Genomic DNA, 19,143 nt, shown 5'->3' on the forward strand with positions numbered 1-19,143 from the left:
GGAGTTATTATATGCCTGCTAATTTAATGAGCTTAGCTAGGAGTATATGTACTTTCATGTTGCTACATCATTTTTTTCTGGGGGTATACCAAGACAATCATGTAGAATACTTTAATGATCATTCTAAAATTTCACACATACTTCAACGACCATTAGAGAAAATAACTCCCTTACTAAAAATTGATGTAACTTTTAATTTTCTTTCACTTAGCAGGAGCATAGTATATTTAAGGACATTTTCTTTTAAGCTAATTAACATGATGTGCTCATCAATTTTACTTATAATTACAGAAAGCTCTTTCAATTATTTAAGCAGTGTGAAAACATAATATAGTTGGAATACAAATTGTTCGGTTACATAAATTTTATATCTTAATAGCTATTGAAAAATAAAGTAATTTCATTTATGATCTCTCGATAAAATAGAGAAAATATTACAACATCCTAACATAGGGGTCATACTTGAGCCCCGCATAAATGATCGTCGACTCAGATCAACTATATTTGATCATTGATCATTTTCGTTACTTATGAATCTGCATTTACAGATTTAGCCCCTATTTGTTGATCATTATTTTTAAGAAAAAAAATCTCACAAACTTATTTTCATGGGAGCTCAGATACTTGGGCTTACTTGTGCTATGAACGAGATAAAATTTCCCGAAGGAGATCACAGCGAGAATCTCTCTCTACCCTTGTCTTACATAATACAACAGTAACCCTATGAATAGATTTTGAAGAAGAAAGAAATAAATTGCTGCTCAAGTTTTTCTATTTTCTATTTCCCTCTTCTTGTGATATGATCAACAGAACCTTCCTCTCATACAAGAATAAAAACTGTTAAACAAAGACTCAAACAAATAGAAGTGGTCACCTGTCTGGGTTCCTTCTTAACCGAAGAAAATGCCACCCCAGCCCTTCTGCACGAATTATTCTCCCACATTTTGTCGTCAGGACAAAAATTCCTCAACATCTTCGGATAACCGCATTGTCCAAACAGCAAAGAGTAATTCTATTTATCTCCATTACAATTAATCACCGGTCTGTCTATGTGGCAAGTGACATGTTATTAAATGAAAAGACATGTATGGATATGAAATAATCATTTTTGCCAGATCATATGAAGGTCATCTCTAATGGAGATAAATAACATTATTCAGCAACATAAGAGTGCCTTTGGACACAGGGAAACATCTGTAGGAGCCTACTCCTTTTTACATGGAAATTCCATGCCTCAAGCAGAACTTCCTTCGTAACTTCCATGAAAAAGGGAGAATTTTGAATACTAATAGAATATCGTAATCCGCCCCCCGAGGCACAGCTCAACTGGTGGATCAATCAACATTGTCTTGCTTCCAGCGGCAGAGTGGAGAGTTCGATTCCTGGTGGGAACCTGCGGCCAAAAAATTTGGTATGAAGCAATCACTGTGGAGGAGGGTCTCTTGTGCGCAGAAGTGTACAGGCAATAGGGGGAACCTGTGATCCAGTTGAGGCATAATCCGCGATTTACCCCCTCCAAGGTTCTAGGGGCAAGGGTCTTAGGAGTCCAGGATTTAGTCTGGTGTAAGTTGGGATACCTGGATATCAAAAAAAAAAAAAAAAAAGAATATCGTAATCTGATAGCAGAAGCATGATCACATGGGAACTTATGCATTAGCAGCTGGGGATGTCAAACGAAAGCTTTTTGTATAAAAGTGGCAAAGTTGTTGAGACAGTTCATATATTGATGCCATCACTGGGTAAAAATTAAACATTTCATTTCGATTGAGTTCTCAGCATAAATCAGAGTGCACATACGTACCTCATTTCTTGCCGAGTAATAAAGGCCAGGTTTCCCTGTAATTTTTGTTCTACGGCTTCTATTCTGTGGCTTTGTGCATTGCATGTTGTTGTGTCTAACTGTGTAATCTCTTGGAGATACGGGTGAAATTTTGATTGAATGACAAGTCTTGCGAAGACAATTTAAGCATCAAAATTGTGGAGGATAAAGGGCATAACCAGCCAAAAACAATAATATGCATAAAAACTTGTAAATCCATCGAGCAAAAGACATTTCACAGAATCTCATTTCGAAGTAAAATAATTAACAATTACATGGAAGTTGTAGGAGTCGGTCCTACAACATCATCTCTAAACATTAAGCAAAAAGCAAGTGCGACCGTGCCTGGTTCAGAACAATCAGTAAATTCATTGATTCAAGAGTCAAAAATGGAGTTTAGTTGCCCTCTAAATTATAATTAAACACCCTTGTTTCGACATCAAGATCAAGAGAGTTGCCTACATAATCAATCTTGGCTGAATAATCGCTGCAAGACGCTATATGAAGACAGAAAATAACTATCATAACACAATAATTTGTTGCAAATAATGAGAGTGGCAACAAGTTAGAAACGAACTCTTTTAACTCAGTTATACTTCTGGAACCACTGCCTTCCCTTTATAAATGTCGTAAAGTTGAGGTAATTCCTCAGCATATTTAGTCACAAACTTGTCCAAGAAATATTTCTCTGCAGGGCACAATATAGTGGTCAAGCTCTTATCTTTCCTAACTAAACCCTTCAAGGACAAAAGGTGAACAATCGAGCACCTGGGGATAATCCTCTTCTCCAAACTGTAGAACAGAAGATGTGGATAATGTGCAATCATTCTGGACTCACATCCCATCTCACTAACTAGGAAACTCAAAACTCCAGAGATCTTCTTTTCAGACAAAAGCATACAGTGAGGATGTTTTCTAAATGCCATGTAAATATCATCCTTCGACCAACCCCATTTCCTGTAAGTTTCATAGCAATTTTCCCATAAAGCCCTATTACCCTCCCCTGAACGAGCATGTAATGCCAATACAAACGTTGATTTCAATGGATCAAATCCCATTTCCTTCACCTCCGCAACAATTTCTTTGAGATGGTTATGTTTTTGAGCGATGGCTTCTGGAAAATTTGACAACACTAATGCAATAAACGAACTGGGAACTCCAAATGCCCGCAAAAAGTCCACATTCGGCATAAGTCTCTTTGCAATTGCTCGATGAAAAACCCACGAACCACGCCTCAAAAGAGTCGCGACCTTTTCATCTCCGATTATATCCTTGAGGTAATTATAAATTGGTATAAGTTGGTTCTCCACACTTCTTGTCAAGAATGTAGGGTCTCTTGAAATGGTTCTTAAAAGGTCGGCTTTCGCAACTCCAGTGGACTGCAAGAAAAACTCAATCTTGGGCAAAAGGGTCTTCTCAGGATCGGATAAAAGAAGCAAAGGCCGTTTCCTCACAAGCTCGGTAATTTGCGATTTGCTAAATCCATGTTTCGTAAGAAAATTCAGAACAGCATCTGGTCTTTCTGGGCAGTTAAAATGCACCCTTTTGGAAGAAGAAGTAGCCTTCTCTAGAGATAACCCACAGGAATTTATCAAATAGGAGATAACATTAGCATTTTCTGATGCCTTATCCTCCGATGAAAAGGGTTTCAATTTTGACTGAGAAATTGCGGTTTCTGAGTCCAAAATTAATGAATTTACGTTCGCAAGACTGCAGAAATTGTTAAAGAATTCATATTTATGGATTCTTGAAAAAGTGGATCTAAGAAGCATTTGATTCTTGAGATGAATAACAAAAAGAGAAAATTGAATTCTAGCGCCCGAGAACAGTTTTACCCCTTGGGAGAGGTTTTTTGTGCAGAGCACTCCAAACCCAGGATTTAGAGCGGTATGTCACGACTCGCTCGATTTTGGCACAAAAAGATCGAGAAATTTAAAATGTTGACGGTTCGAGGCTAATCGGGATATTCTAGATTCCCACAAGTGCATGAAGATTGCTAGAATATGGTGAGACATTCTAGAAGCCTACAAGCTCCTCACTTGGTGGATTATTCTAGATCATCCTAGTCTAGTCCATAAATATTTTAATGTAAATATTTGTATAGATAATTCTAGATGTGTAATCTAGACCATTGGATAGAAAAGATTCTAGCAATCCATTTGAGGATGCTACTACTATAAATAGCTTGGTAGGATTCATTTGAAGGATCAAGAGAGTAAAGTTGTAAAGAGTATCCTTATTCAATACAAAGCCTTCTTTGTAAGTTCTTGTGTTCCTTCATTGTCCCTTTCTTAAAGTGTTCTACTTAGTGCCTTTCTAAGACATCAACGACAATCGGGAGGCTGACTTAGTGTAATAACCGCGGGGGCGAAAGTTGAAGACACTAAGGCCGCACGGTTCTTGAAGAAAATTAGCAAGTCCGTGACAGTTGGTATCAGAGCCTAGGTTTGCTCACTTACTATCGTTGGCATGGCGGAAAAAGATGTTGTGGGATCCGGCATTTCGGAAGTAGAACATGACGAGCGGGGTTGAGAGGTCGAACCCCAAACCACGAGTAAGAAAACTCGACAAACTCGAAGCAAGAGCCGACCACCAGCCCCTACCAGTGGATCTCTTGAGGAAGTATTTCTCAATATGGGGGAACGCATTGAAGTAGTGGAGAATTCACTCTCAACCCTTGAAGCTCACACCTTGGAACAACTTGATGATCTCAAGGAAGACCAAGGCGCTTTAAGGGAAAAATATACGAGGTTGGAGGGTAAGGTCATGGATACTGTCAAAGCGATCCAAGACCAAGTGAACAAGCTTTGCGCGGATATGCAAAGTGGCCTAGACGCTTGTAAGAAGGCGTCAACTAGTGCGGGTACTAGCACGATTCTAGCGGCTCCAAGGATCGACTATCCAAAGCCTAGGGAGTTCGATGGAAAGCGAGATGCAAAAGAGTTAGATGATTTCCTATGGCGATTGGACATATATTTTGAGGGCGTGAACATTTTGGATGAAGCTATTAAGGTACGTACTTCGACTATGTATCTTACGGACATCGCGGCTCTATGGTGGCGACGTAAGCACGCCGACATAGAAAATGGTGCTTGTAGGATAGATAGTTGGGATGATTTCAAGAAGGAATTGAAACGCCAATTTTATCCCGAAAATGTAGTATACGAGGCCCGTAAAAAGCTTAGGGAGTTGAAACATAAGGGCACTATTCGCGATTATGTCAAAGAGTTTACTACCCTTGTGCTTCAAATCCCGAGCATGTCAGATGAAGATCTATTGTTTCACTTTACCGACGGATTGCAAAATTGGGCGAAGCAAGAACTTCAACGTCGGGGAGTGAAGACAGTAGACGAGGCTATTGTGGTGGCCGAATCTTTAACCGAGTTCCAAAGGAGCACGGATTCATCAAAATCTTCTAAAAGCTTTAAGAGTAACTCGGCTAAAGGCGGGGGAGAGAAGAAAGATTACCATAAGTCATCATTCTTCAAAGGTGGTAACACTTACAAACCTTCCCTCTCGCGAAAAAATTATGAGAAAAAGAAGAAGGTCTCGACGGGTTCTCAAAGTGGATGCTTCGTGTGCAAGGGGCCACATTTAATGCGTGATTGCCCTAAACTTAGCACATTGGCGGCTATGGCGGAGGAACGAGATTCATCCTCTTGCCAAGATCAAAGGGCGGAACATTTTAGTTCATTGCAACTTCTTAACGCTCTCAATGCTAAGGTCGTTCCGACTTCCAATAATGAACGAGGATTAATGTATGTGGAAGCTCAAGTAAATAGTCGGCCCGCACTAGCAATGGTGGATACGGGAGCTACCAACAACTTCATTACTGAAGATGAGGCTAGAAGGTTGGGCCTCACAATCACTAAAGGTGGTGGTCTTATGAAAGCTGTGAATTCTCCATCCACGCCCCTTGGTGGCATAGTTCGAGGAGTGGAAATTCAATTAGGCACTTGGCATGGCCAAGTGGATTTTTCGGTGGCTACAATGGATGATTTTCGCTTGGTTCTCGGGTTGGACTTCATGAGGAAGGTCAATGCTATTCCTTTGCCTTCCTTTGGCTTGGTCTGCATCTTGGAGAGGGGTTCTCCATGCATGGTTCCTACGGTAGCTAGGACGAAAGTAATAGGGCAGCTTTCGGCCATGCAACTAGCAAAAGGGCTAAAGAAAGGAGAGGCGACGTATTTGGTAGCATTAAAAATGGAGAACCAAGTTGAGGAAGTTGTGGGTGACGATAATGTGCCCGAAGTTATCAAGAATGTCCTTGAAGAAAATAAGAATGTGATGCCGCTAGAGTTAACGAAGAAATTACCACCTAGGAAGGAGGTAGATCATAAGATTGAGTTGGAACCGGGTGCCAAACCACCATCCATGGCACCCTATCGGATGGCACCGTCGGAGCTGGAAGAACTTCGAAAGCAATTGACGGAGTTGCTTGACACGGGGAGGATACGACCTTCGAAGGCACCTTATGGCGCTCCGGTCTTGTTCCAAAAGAAGCATGATGGATCGTTACGCATGTGTGTAGATTACCGGGCGCTCAACAAGGTAACAATTAAAAACAAGTATCCTATTCCTTTGATTGCTGATTTATTTGATAGACTTGGTAGTGCAAAATATTACACAAAGGTGGATCTACAAAAGGGATATTACCAAGTACGGGTTGCAGAAGGGGATGAGCCTAAGACAGCATGCATAACTCGATATAGCTCATTCGAATGGTTGGTAATGCCTTTTGGCTTAACCAACGCCCCGGCCACATTCTGCACATTGATGAATAGGATTTTCCAACCTTACTTGGACAAGTTCGTGGTGGTATACTTGGATGACATTGTCATCTATAGCGACAACTTGGAGGATTACGCAAAACATCTCCGAACGGTGTTCCAAGCATTGCGGGAGAATGAGCTATACATCAAAAAGGAAAAATGTTCTTTTGCCAAGGCGGAGGTGCACTTCCTTGGACATATCATTGGCCACGGGCGCTTGAAGATGGATGAGGCAAAAGTAAAAGCAATCAAGGAGTGGGAAGCACCCACCAAGGTAACCGAACTCCGTTCTTTCCTTGGTCTAGTTAATTATTATCGGCGGTTCATCCAAGGCTACTCAGTGAGGGCAGCCCCACTAACGGACCTATTGAAGAAGAATAAGACATGGGATTGGTCCGAAAAATGTCAAACGGCCTTTGATGATTTGAAGGCGGTCGTGATGGAGGAACCGGTCTTGGCATTGCCGGATTTCACCAAGACCTTTGAAGTACAAACAGATGCCTCAGACTTTGCTATCGGGGGTGTTCTAATGCAACAAAGGCATCATATTGCTTTTGAAAGTCGCAAGCTCAACGACACTGAGCGTCGGTATACGGTGCAAGAAAAGGAGATGACGGCTATTGTTCATTGCCTACGAGTGTGGTGTCATTACTTGTTGGGCTCAAAATTCATCATCAAGACGGATAATGTCGCTACTAGTTACTTCCAATCACAAAAGAAGTTGACTCCCAAGCAAGCACGTTGGCAAGATTTCTTAGCGGAGTTTGATTATGTGATGGAATACAAGCCGGGGAAGGCGAATGTTGTAGCCGATGCGTTAAGCAGGAAGGCGGAGCTTGCAGCCATAAGCCAAGCCAAAGGGACGTTGCTTGATTTGATTCGAGAAGGCATGGATCATGATCCCTTGGCTAAGGAGTTGGTAAAAGCTGCCCAAGAAGGAAAGACGCGACGGTTTTGGGTCGAGGACGGCTTACTCTACGGGCAGCATATCTATGTTCCTAAATGGAACAATTTGCGGCGAGATATCATCAAGGAGTGCCATGACACAAAGTGGGCTGGTCATCCAGGGCAGAAACGCACATTGGCACTACTTGAACGAGCTTACTATTGGCCGCAAATGAAAGACATGGTGGAGCTCTATGTAAAGACGTGTCTTGTGTGCCAACAAGACAAGGTGGAAACAAGGTCACCAACGGGTTTGTTGGAGCCTCTACCAGTCCCGGAGCGTCCATGGGACTCTATCACCATGGACTTCATTAGTGCCCTGCCTAAATCCGAAGGGTTCGGGTCAATAATGGTGGTGGTTGATCGATTCTCTAAGTATGGCACCTTCATTCCTGTCACCAAGGATTGCACAGCAGAGGAAGCCGCAAGGCTATTCTTCAAGAATGTTGTGAAGTATTGGGGGTTGCCGCGGAGCATAATAAGTGATCGTGATCCCCGATTCACGGATCGGCTATGGACGGAGTTGTTCAAACTCCTAGGCTCGGACCTACACTTCTCTACAAGTTTTCACCCTCAGACGGATGGACAAACAGAAAGGGTGAATGCTTTGTTGGAGTGCTATCTCTGGCACTTTGTAAGTGCCAATCAGAGAGATTGGGCCAAGCTCCTGGATATTGCACAATTTTCCTACAATTTACAAAGGAGTGAAGCCACGGGGCGGAGTCCATTCGAGTTGGCGACAGGACAACAACCACTAACACCCCACACTTTGTCCACTTCTATTGAAGGAGGGAGAAGCCCCGGAGCATACAAAATGGCTAAGTCATGGGAAGAGCATGCCGACTTAGCACTATCTTGTTTAAACAAAGCACGGAGGCGCATGAAGAAGTGGGCCGATAAGAAGAGACGACCTTTGGAATTTAAAGTTGGCGACCAAGTCCTTGTGAAAATATTACCTCAACAATTCAAGGCGTACCGAAGTGTGCACAAAGGTTTGGTACGGAGATATGAAGGGCCGTTCCAGGTGATAGCTAAGGTTGGCAAGGTATCTTATCGCCTTGACCTACCTAGCACTTTAAAGATTCATCCCGTCTTCCATGTGAGCATGTTGAAGCCATATCATGAAGGCATGGAAGACCCTAGCCGAGGGGAGTCACAACGGGCACCTCCGATTGTGACTAAGTCATTTGACAAGGAGGTTGATGAGGTTCTAGCAGATCGCATTGTTCGAAGGCGTGGAGTGCCTCCTTGCCAACAATTTTTGATAACGTGGAAGGGATTGCCCGAGTCCAAAGCAACGTGGGAAAGTCAAGAAGACTTGTGGCAGTTCGAAGACAAACTAAAGCATTACGCGGTGACGAGGGCGTCGCCCAAATAGGCAGGGGAGGATGTCACGACTCGCTCGATTTTGGCACAAGAAGATCGAGAAATTTAAAATGTTGACGACTCCAGGCTAACCGGAATATTCTAGACTCCCACAAGTGCATGAAGATTACTAGAATATGGTGGGACATTCTAGAAGCCTACAAGCTCCTCACTTGGTGGATTATTCTAGATCATCCTAGTCTAGTCCATAGATATTTTAATGTAGATATTTGTATAGATAATTCTAGATGTGTAATCTAGACCATTGGATAGAAAAGATCCTAGCCATCTATTTGAGGAGGCTACTACTATAAATAGTTTGGTAGGATTCATTTGAAGGATCAAGAGAGTGAAGTTGTAAAGAGTATCCTTATTCAATACAAAGCCTTCTTTGTAAGTTCTTGTGTTCCTTCATTGTCCCTTTCTTAAAGTGTTCTACTTAGTACCTTTCTAAGACATCAACGCCAATCGGGAGGCTGACTTAGTGTAATAACCACGGGGGCGGAAGTTGAAGACACTAAGGCCGCACGGTTCTTGAAGGAAATTAGCAAGTCCGTGACAGGTAGAATACGAAGGAAAAGTTTCCATTGACCAAAAGCGTTTTATCGGTTATTTATTTTCATTCCATTTTTATTTAGATTGTGTCCGAGAAAATATTAGTTTTTCACCTAAATTTCTACACGAGGTGTTTGATTGTTAATTTTTTTCATGGAAAATATTTTTCAACTTTTGAAAATATGTCTAATTTTTCTTATTTTTAATGAAAACATTTTCCTTGAATAGAGGTGATTTTTATTTTCTACAAGAAGGAAAATATTTTCTTTTCTATATGATATTTTTCATACCAATTAAATACTCTTAAACCCTAAAAATTGAATATCTTTTGTACAAAGAGTAATATTATTTAGTCTCACTGAATTTACAATTCCAATTTAAATAGCATTAACGTGACATTAAATAATAAATCATATTATTTAAGAACTTATGGTTGAGTCTAACAAATTCCAATATAATAATCGAACTCTTTAAAATACACTTAACAATAAAATACTAGAAATATTAATATCAAATTCTGAAATAAAATGTTGAGTGGAAATTTCAAGAGAAAAACAGCCGAATAACCTATGAAATCAAGAAAGCAACATCGTGTATCATTCAACAGTCACAAAGGCACAAAATGAGATCAGGAAAGAGCCATCAGTCGCACCATAGTTAGTCGGATTATAATCGTAATCTTGCTCCGATCCTGCACAGATTAGCCTTAGTTTACTATCTAATGAAATTTTTGTACATTTTTCTCGACTCTCGACAGACCATTTGGGCTCGTTGGGCCGATCTTCTTGAACTGGACCCAAATCATTGCCCATGGCCTTGCTTTTTAAGAAAAAACCATTCAAATCAAATGGCAGTAGAGTAGTTATGCATTTATTAGCAGTGTTGGAACAAAATTTAAAAGCAAGGCGCCTACGACGACGTTTGCCTAACCCCCACGCTCTAATTCTTCAATCTCCCAACCAACGTTTGCCTCAAGGTACATGGCTTTACATACAACTAATTAACACGCTGGTAGCTTCGAACCAATACTTGAAGTAACAAATTCTGTGGTGAAATGTGTTGGTTCCGGGGTTTATGTGAGCGGTATGATGGTTGTTGATATTTGTATCAAAACAAATTAATGTTTTACCCACAGGAGCGTGATCAAACCATCAATATGTGAACTTGAAAGTGTAGTACAAAATCACAAAATCAAGGTATCAAAATGAAACAAAAAAATGAGAAGAAAAATAAATGAAATCCGAGGCAAGTGATGACACTTTCTCCTTAAGACAATATTGTCCCGCTATGGTGTTCACGGTTGACGGCACTTGTCTCCCAAGATATAACGGATGTTTAATCTTATGGTAGCAGCACTTCACACCACAAGAACTGGCGAAGCGATGGAATTTCCCTCTCTACAAAGGGATTTTATGCAAGAAAAAAGGAAAGAGATTTTGTAAAAGAAGAAGAGTGCTCAATGCAAAATATGAGTTGGTATACCCTTAGAGACGTCCAAGGGGTCCTATTTATAGAGGAGGAAGGAGTGTGGATGAAGTGGTGTGGGCCAAATCGTGCAATATTTCAAATAGTTGCAACATTTCATTTTTGCTAGCTTTTTGCTCGAGCATCGCTTCAAAAATTCAAGCAGAACATACTTCCCTCGAGTGAACATCGAGTGACGGCGACACTGTCGCTCGAGCGAATATCAAGCGACAATGTATTTTAGCCCTTTTCCACAGCATTTTCCTCCAATCTTTGGACCGTAATTTCTCATTCACCCGGAATTGGTTTCTAATGTCCAAATATACTACGATCATCTACTCAATGAGTAGAACAAGTTGGCCTTTTTACTTTTGTAATTTGACCATCAGATCAAGTCCAAATATTCGGCCGAAATTGACACATTAGTCACACTTTCCGATTTCAATTTTTACTTGACGAATTTCCGATCTTTTGATGTTAATTTGGAAACCAATTTCCAACAAAATGTCTTCATCGCAGACTGCAATACCAATTGGAAGTTGATTCCTACTTGTTTCCGGCGGAGGTGAAGCCTTCGAGCTCCACCAAAAACTTATTCCTCGGTGGCGCAGGTTAGTACAAGACAAGTGCAGGCAAGTAAATTCGCACTATATATTGTTGTTTGAAGTTAATGAGTGAGGGTCATGACTAATGTGTGCAGGGGCAAGGGGTTTGGAGATCAATGGCAAGTTCATCAAGTTCACGGCGATCAGAGTGTATTTGGAACATAACACCTTTTCTTCGCTCGTTGTCAAGGGGAAGGGGAAGTCAGCAGAGGAGTTAACGGATTCTGTTGAATTCTTCAAAGACATCTTACAGGTATATTTCTCCGGCAGTCCTGGTTATATTCTGAATCTGTAATGCCCAGCAGAGTGTACTGATCATTTTCTGAAGGTTAGAAACGTGGCGAAGGTAATATGTGTCTCTCTCTCTCTTTGTTTTTTTTTTTCTCCCTCTGATTTTCCTATATTTTACCCCCGTCTTTAACTGCTGACTACAGATCAATTTCTCGGACGGCGATTCCTCACCTGAATCCTGGAATGCAGTTACAGAGAACAATCAAAAGGTGTTCCCCCTTGAGCAAAGCAGAATCTGGCTGCCCGACTATCAGAATTGTTCAAACAGCGGGAATCTTCTGGGAGTCAGAAACTTAAACCCGAGAAAGGCAACCGTTCCAAGTTGAAAGCTAGCAACAAAGTAGAATCGAACCTATGGGAAATTTCACGATAAAGTGATGGATGTATGATTGCTTTCGAGTTACCTCATCACTTGTGCAATAACCTTCCAAGTTTGCTTTTTCTCGTATATTATTATTGTTTCCGTTTCCAACTGTATTATCCATCTGTAGACCATGAACAAGAGAGCTATATGTAAAACATAGATACACATGGTCCTTACATGGTAAGCAACACCACACTTACTGAAACAACACATTGCATACTTCTTCCAGAGTAATGTCCTCATTTACACCAGCTAACAGTCAAATAACTTCGTGGTTTTCCTTCAATTATCCTTTTGATGCTTCGTCTCTTACATAAAGTTCTTGTTTGGACAATTCAAAAGTTGGAGAAGGTTTTTTACTAATAAATCGATATTCAAAATCATTCCATTCATTATCTTCTATTCTATCGAAGTGCACCCCCCCCCCCTCCCCCGGGGCGAAATTCCTTCTAGAACCTGTCGGATAATTTTTATAGATTGTCATTTCACTGATTCTTCCTTCACTTCGAGAGGAGAGATTCCAGGGACCTGGGATTGTCGACCACAGGACTACAAGTGAAGTTTTGGCACACAAGAGCCACAACCTTACCAGCCGCAAAATTGTTTTTAGCCATCAGAGCAATGTTTTCATTAGTCTCCTCCCAAAATGCCCTCTCTTCATCATCATTAGGATTTATGTGGATCACCTGCACACAATTGCACCGGAGTTCCAGTAAACGGGTGATAATAAGTATAGAAGGAAAGAAAGGTGGGCAATGTGTGTGAGAAAGTACTCAACTGTTCGATTTGGATTGTACGATGCATGTGCAGCGGCTAACATGCTGTCGAATTCTACGGAAGGCTTACATCCAACCAGGACTACTTGCTTATGGGAAGGCACGGCGAGCATATCTGCAGCACAACACATCAATGGCACAGCCATTGCTGTATCTTTCAATCTCTTCTCAAAAACAGCCTGCAGGATGATGCGAGGACAAGTAAGCTTATAAAAAAGTTTCTGTTTCCAAACATGTTTGGCTAGGTTGCCTTTTCTTACTTTTAAGTGCTAAAAGAAATTACTATTGAGTTTATCCATACCTTACTCCCAAAAAAGTAAATTACTTATTTCTAATTTTGACCAATAAAAACTATAATCTATTTTAAATCTTACTTATTCGCATATATGTAGACATTTTAAAAGCTTAGCCAAACAAGCTCATGAATCGGAAGAAAGCGTAAATTTATTAACAAAGCAAGACTTCAAGAGCATACCAGAAGGCGTTCTGCATTCTGCCTGTAGTTATCAGACTTAGTGCTGCTGACCAGGGAAGCTAACCTTACAAGGTTGATAACTGAAACAGAGTTTCCAGAGGGCTCCGCACCATCATGATCTTCTTTCACACGGAGGAGAACAGAAGGATCTTCCCCTGGAGTGTTGAAGTAACCTCCTCCCTCTTTATCAAGAAAGAGTTCATCCTGAAAAGAAACAAATTTATACAGCAAGCAAGAACCATAACTAAGGTCGAAAGGACAAGTAGCTTTCAGGTTTTTACCTGCATGCGTTGTAGTTCAATTGCCCATGCTAGCCAAAATACTGAACCGCCAACCTCATAAAGATCCAGTAGTCCCGATATCAGAAATGCATAATCGTCCAAAAAACCAGGTGCTTTAGAAGGGCCATTCCTGAAACTGTGCTGCAGCCTGCAAGTTTGCTGATTGTAAAGATTTTTCCTAATAAAAGATGCTGCCTTTTCTGCAACTTCCCTGTACTCCTCAGACTAAGATCCACCAGAAAGAAAAGGTTAAGTATTTAGCACTAAAAGGTTAAAGTAACATGAAAGAACATGAATACTTATGAAAGGTGAATCTAAATAGTTAAGAATAATACTGCAAAATCCAGGAGATTCCACGTTTCACAATACACAAGGCTAGAGGAGAGTTTGAAAAAGGGGGTGATAATGAAAACAATTATCATCATGGTTATGGAATAGGGTCCAAAACCTTGCAGACTTACACAACAATCAATGACAAAACAATTGTACAAGAAGCACTCAATTACAACACATCAAAGTCACACCCTACTATTGTCTTCCTCGTATAACCCCGACAAAGAAAATTGCATCTTATTTCTTGATTTGATCCTATCTTCACCTTCTAACCTCGAAACACAGGATGGCATAAAAAGATTCAGCAGATAACAAAGGGGAGGTGAAATAAAAATAACCAACTGTGAACTATACTTACAGAGATAAAAACATGCTCTATAATCATTTTACTCATTTTCCATTCTGCAACAGGAACCTCATACAAAATAACAAGTCTTATGAGACATGCTTGATCAATTAATTTCACAAGCCAGAAACAGTTCAGTATCTTACGTTAGTGCCAGTAACAGGAAAATAGAATGTTGTTCCTACAGGTTCACCCTTCAGAATTTTAGAAGCTCTTGCAAATGAGGAAATTGCAAGTCCATTCCATGACACGATGACCTATCCAACATCAGATGGCTAACATTTCAGTATCAACCCAATAAAACACGGGTAGACACACAAGAACATCAGATGGCTAAAATTATCAAGTCCTGTCTACCAAATGATACCTTATCATCCAAATGCGGCCTCAGGCGTTTAGATCTTATGTCAAATAGCTTTTGTAGACAAATCCCCAAAATCTCTAGATACTTCTGAACAGGCATACCATATTTTGATGCCATTGCAGAAATACTATTTCTCTCTATAAGCACATTCTTACCCTTGAATTCATTGTGCGGATCACTCATACTTGAAAGATCACAGTTACCAGATGATTTAACGTAGTAGTGCTCTTTAAAGAGATCAGCATGTTCTCCAAGGGCATGATCAACCTTTCAAGATGAAGGGTCATCATACATACAACAAATAATGATGCAAAGACAAAGAAATCCCAATAGATATAATAACAATTAAAAATTCCAAAATTCCAATAGATATAATAACAATTAAAACTTCAAATCCATGATCATAAGAAGGATACTTCATGCCCTGCCAAACAGTCATCAGCACGATACTTAACATAGGATAGAAAAAAGTACTTGTCAATCATAGTTCAATGCAAGCTACCATCACTAGAGAGGAGTATTAACATATTCACCATGTAAAGGCTAATGTTTCCTCAACAAAAACAAGGCAGTGACTAAACAGTAGAGTACCTCATGACTTGTCCAAACATAGAAAGCACCCTCCTTTTTCCTTGTAACATCTTCAGATTCTGCACTATCAGCATCTTCCGCCGAAAATATTTCACCATTAGGACCAATCATATCTCTCCTCAAATAATCGAGGATATCCCGAGCCATGGTAGAATAAAACACATCTTTTGTGATGGAAAAAACATCCAGATAGACATTAGCAAGTTGCCCTTGGTCATACAGCATCTTCTCAAAATGTGGTACTGCACGGATATTGAGTTTCCTTGACGACTCAGTTAATGCAATTCGTAAATATCCACTAGTATTGAGGTAATAGAACTAATAAATGAGGTGGGCTAACCATGCCAACATTCATCCACACTGTATCTGTGGAAACCACCCCCAACGTGATCATGAATACCACCCCTGGCCATGCACTCTAAGGTAGTGATCACCATGCTTAAGTCTTCCTTAGCTCCTTCTGATCTCCCTGTCTCCTCCAATTTCTTTGAATGATAAAGCATCAGCTGGGCCTCAACCGGCCGAGGGAATTTTGGAGCAGAACCAAACCCACCATATTTAGAATCGTAACTATCAGCAAGCTATGAAAAAATTAACATGAAATTAGGTACTAGTAAACTCTATTAAGCATTAGGGATTCTGATTGGAGGTATAAGTATCATGGCAAGGATTTTATTGGTTATATAAGCAAACAAACAACCCAAGGTGGAGTTATGGTGTGATACCTTATCACTGCTATAAAGCAGGAGCTAGAGATTCTAGACATGACTGGACTTTTAGCATAACATATACAGAGCTAAAACTTCGTGAAACCAAAATATGATGGTCTTATGGAGCCACAACCATGGAACAATGCAGTATTAGCTATGGCAATTCAAAAGTAAAATAATTTGAAGTTAATTATAAGTAAACAAATTCAATAATGGAACAGAAAGGAAATGATATGAAGATTATACTTAAGAAGCTAAACTATAATTACAACATCAAAAATAGAACATAAAAGCAAAAAACTTTTAATAGATACAACTCCCAAACTACACAAAGCCCTTGTAATTTTTAATTTCTCTAAATACAACAATGCAGAAAAGATGGCAGTGGAAATCAACTGAATCAAAATTATCCATGCTGTGGAGTTTCAGAGATTCAAAAATACATCTTCAAATCCGCCTTTTAAAAATCAACAGATCATGCTTCATGATCTCAAGAAATCTTCAACCTCAGCAATTTTACCTGTTCAGCACATAGCTTCAATGCCATTTGCGGAACCCCATCTGGTAGCTTGTCTAATCTCGCAGCAGTAGATAATGCTTCAGATAATTGTTCTATAGCAAAAGACCCACTTTGGACAAGTACATCCCTCTTACTCTCCCACGCTTCTTTCACCTTCCTAATAGATGAAAATGATAGTGAGCTCAACAAGGAAAAAACTGGAAAGCTCATTTTGCAAGATTGGCAAACCATCAACAACCAAAACTACATATTCGCCGAAGGGATTACCATAGTATGGTTTTAAATCCAGGCCTTCCATATTTATCATCTGGAGGGAAGTATGTCCCACCCATCAAGGGCTTTAGATCAGGTGAAAGGAAGACACTAAGTGGCCAACCACCACCACCATATAAAGCTTGCACATAAGTCATGTATACCTGGAGAGAGCAAAGCCCTCAGAAACCTAATCGATGCATAAGGCTAGATACAAGAAAATGATTTCCAAAAAAAAAAAAAAAAAAAGGCACAACAGAAGAAAAGTATATAATATCAATTCTGCAGATAGAAAATAGAATAGCAGCGCTGGGAATTTTATGGTCCTATTATACCTTTTTCTCTTTAGTTAGGGCCCCCCAAAACCTATTCCCACATAATCAAGGCTGATTAGTACCTTACTACACTACAAAAGTTGCCCGCACTACTCTACCATTGCATGAGTAGAGCGAAAAATAATACATACATTCTGGAAAAAATCCCAAATTAATAACTAAACAATTTTTTAGCATGAAAAGAAACTAGTTAAAGCACTCATACTACATTTAAGAAAATAAATTTCACTAAATGAAAGGAAATGACAAAAGTTCCTTGCTGATACTAGGATGCAAAGCATACCTTGTCCACATCTGGTCTTTCTTCTCGATCGACCTGTCAATGAAGCTTGTTAAAGCATTCGTACTACATTTAAGAAAATAAATGAGGTCCTTGGAACTTGAGAAGCTCACCTTGATACTAACAAACCAATCATTGAGCAATTTGGCAACTTCTTCATTCTCAAAAGATTCCACCTCCATTACATGACACCTTAATTGATCAAGAGTGTTCACCAAAAGCAATATTTAGCCATTTCTATATTTATATAGCTCAAAGGTTAAGCAATTTTAGAAACATGATAAAAATCATACCAATGGCATGTGCTGTACCCAACTTCAAATAAATGAAACCGCGTTAATGCATAAAACCCAATTGCCAAAATCATCCCAAAAAGAAAATCGCATCAATTAAATACCACGGAAATAATGAGAAGGGGGGGGGGGGGAGGATCAAGAATCAATTTTTTTGAAATTTTGACATACATACAGGATTATGGGCATGTTGAAGAAGATAGGGACTATGCTCGGTCGCAAGACGATTAGTACGCTTGTGGGTCTTCGACGACGTAGTTTCTGGGTTATATTCCGCCATGGCCATAACTCTAGAAAAGTTAATACGCCGGCAGAAAACCACTGACAAAGGCCAAGAAACTGAAGAGAATGAATTACTGCCCCAAGTTTTACTAAAAGTTGCATAAAAGTGGAAATTTGTAGCTGATTTTTTCGCGAAATTGTGATGACGGCGAGTAGAGGAAGAAGACGAAATTAGCAGCCTCTTGAGCATTAGAGACTGAATGAACTAACTGGAAATTGGGGATTTTGGTTTGAAATTTGGGATTTTTGTATTATGGAAAATGAGAAGGTCGGAGAAAATTTGACGATAACAAATGAAGATTGCCACTTGGCGGGCTCTGGAAGAGTGAAACCTGTGGAGTAGGGACTGTACAGACGAAGGCGGTGAATGAGAATAAGCCCCCGTTTGCCCCCCATCAAGTAGTCTCATTTCTATCAAAATACATATTTTCCTCTTCTTATTAATCACATTTTTTCATTAAAATAATATTATTCGTAAATTAAAAAAAAATTTCATCTACACATTCTTTATCAATTTACAATTCTAAAATTCATTTTTTCATAAAAATGGGTGTCAAACACCATCTAAATTATATTTCATTTTTTATCTCATATTTTTAACCGCACAATCTTTCATAAAATAATACTACACGTAAATCGAATTATTTTCCTTCTTTTTCAACCACTCATTTTTCAAAAAATGATATTGTTACATATACACCAAACTTTACGTAATGGATTACATAATATTATATATTATTTTTTCATTTGACCGTTTAAAATACAATCAACTTTTTAACCCAATCTTTTCCATTCACATCATTTATGTAATCCTTTATGTACTATTTTTATGTACAAGTAGAATAATCCTTCAAAAAAAATACTACTCCCCCCATTTTTATTTCCAAAAATGGAAGCCAAACGGGTGCTAAATAAATTTAATTTTGATAATATGGTGAATTAAATGAATAATATATAAGTAATTTAATTTTAATGTAATCCATGTTTGGGCTCTTTTTATTCTAAATACCATTTTTTCCTATTCTTTTTAACACACATTTTTCAATAAAATAATATTATATTAAATTAAAAAATTTTCTTCTTTATTAATCACACATTCTTTTAAAAAATACTATTTTAAAATAT

The 19,143-nt window shown here is 39.3% G+C and overlaps 2 protein-coding genes across 4 annotated transcripts; both read right to left on the minus strand.

Annotated features, from left to right (window-relative positions):
- Positions 1–2,040: 2,040 nt before the first annotated feature.
- Positions 2,041–3,686, minus strand: LOC111384591 (transcription termination factor MTERF8, chloroplastic-like). Of its 2 annotated transcripts, XM_023008899.1 has the most exons (2): positions 2,588–3,686; positions 2,041–2,507 (listed from the first exon to the last, which is right to left on the minus strand). In XM_023008899.1, the coding sequence occupies exons 1-2, from the start codon at positions 3,589–3,591 to the stop codon at positions 2,477–2,479; spliced, it is 1,035 nt and encodes a 344-aa protein (XP_022864667.1). In that variant the 5' UTR covers positions 3,592–3,686; the 3' UTR covers positions 2,041–2,476. The 2 variants fall into 2 exon arrangements, with proteins under 2 accessions (XP_022864667.1, XP_022864666.1); XM_023008898.1 differs by having other exon boundaries at positions 2,041–3,686.
- Positions 3,687–12,433: 8,747 nt separating this feature from the next.
- On the minus strand, positions 12,434–17,868 carry LOC111384590 (spermatogenesis-associated protein 20-like). Of its 2 annotated transcripts, XM_023008896.1 has the most exons (13): positions 17,737–17,868; positions 17,557–17,635; positions 17,447–17,479; positions 16,844–16,992; positions 16,577–16,733; positions 15,687–15,927; positions 15,347–15,588; positions 14,759–15,022; positions 14,538–14,648; positions 13,713–13,937; positions 13,432–13,635; positions 12,959–13,135; positions 12,434–12,866 (listed from the first exon to the last, which is right to left on the minus strand). In XM_023008896.1, the coding sequence occupies exons 1-13, from the start codon at positions 17,808–17,810 to the stop codon at positions 12,681–12,683; spliced, it is 2,142 nt and encodes a 713-aa protein (XP_022864664.1). In that variant the 5' UTR covers positions 17,811–17,868; the 3' UTR covers positions 12,434–12,680. The 2 variants fall into 2 exon arrangements, with proteins under 2 accessions (XP_022864664.1, XP_022864665.1); XM_023008897.1 differs by lacking the exons at positions 14,538–14,648; positions 14,759–15,022.
- Between the last annotated feature and the right edge of the window lie 1,275 nt (positions 17,869–19,143).

This window comes from Olea europaea, unplaced genomic scaffold (assembly GCF_002742605.1).
Source record: "Olea europaea var. sylvestris unplaced genomic scaffold, O_europaea_v1 scaffold2944, whole genome shotgun sequence".
Classification (NCBI taxonomy): domain Eukaryota; kingdom Viridiplantae; phylum Streptophyta; class Magnoliopsida; order Lamiales; family Oleaceae; genus Olea; species Olea europaea.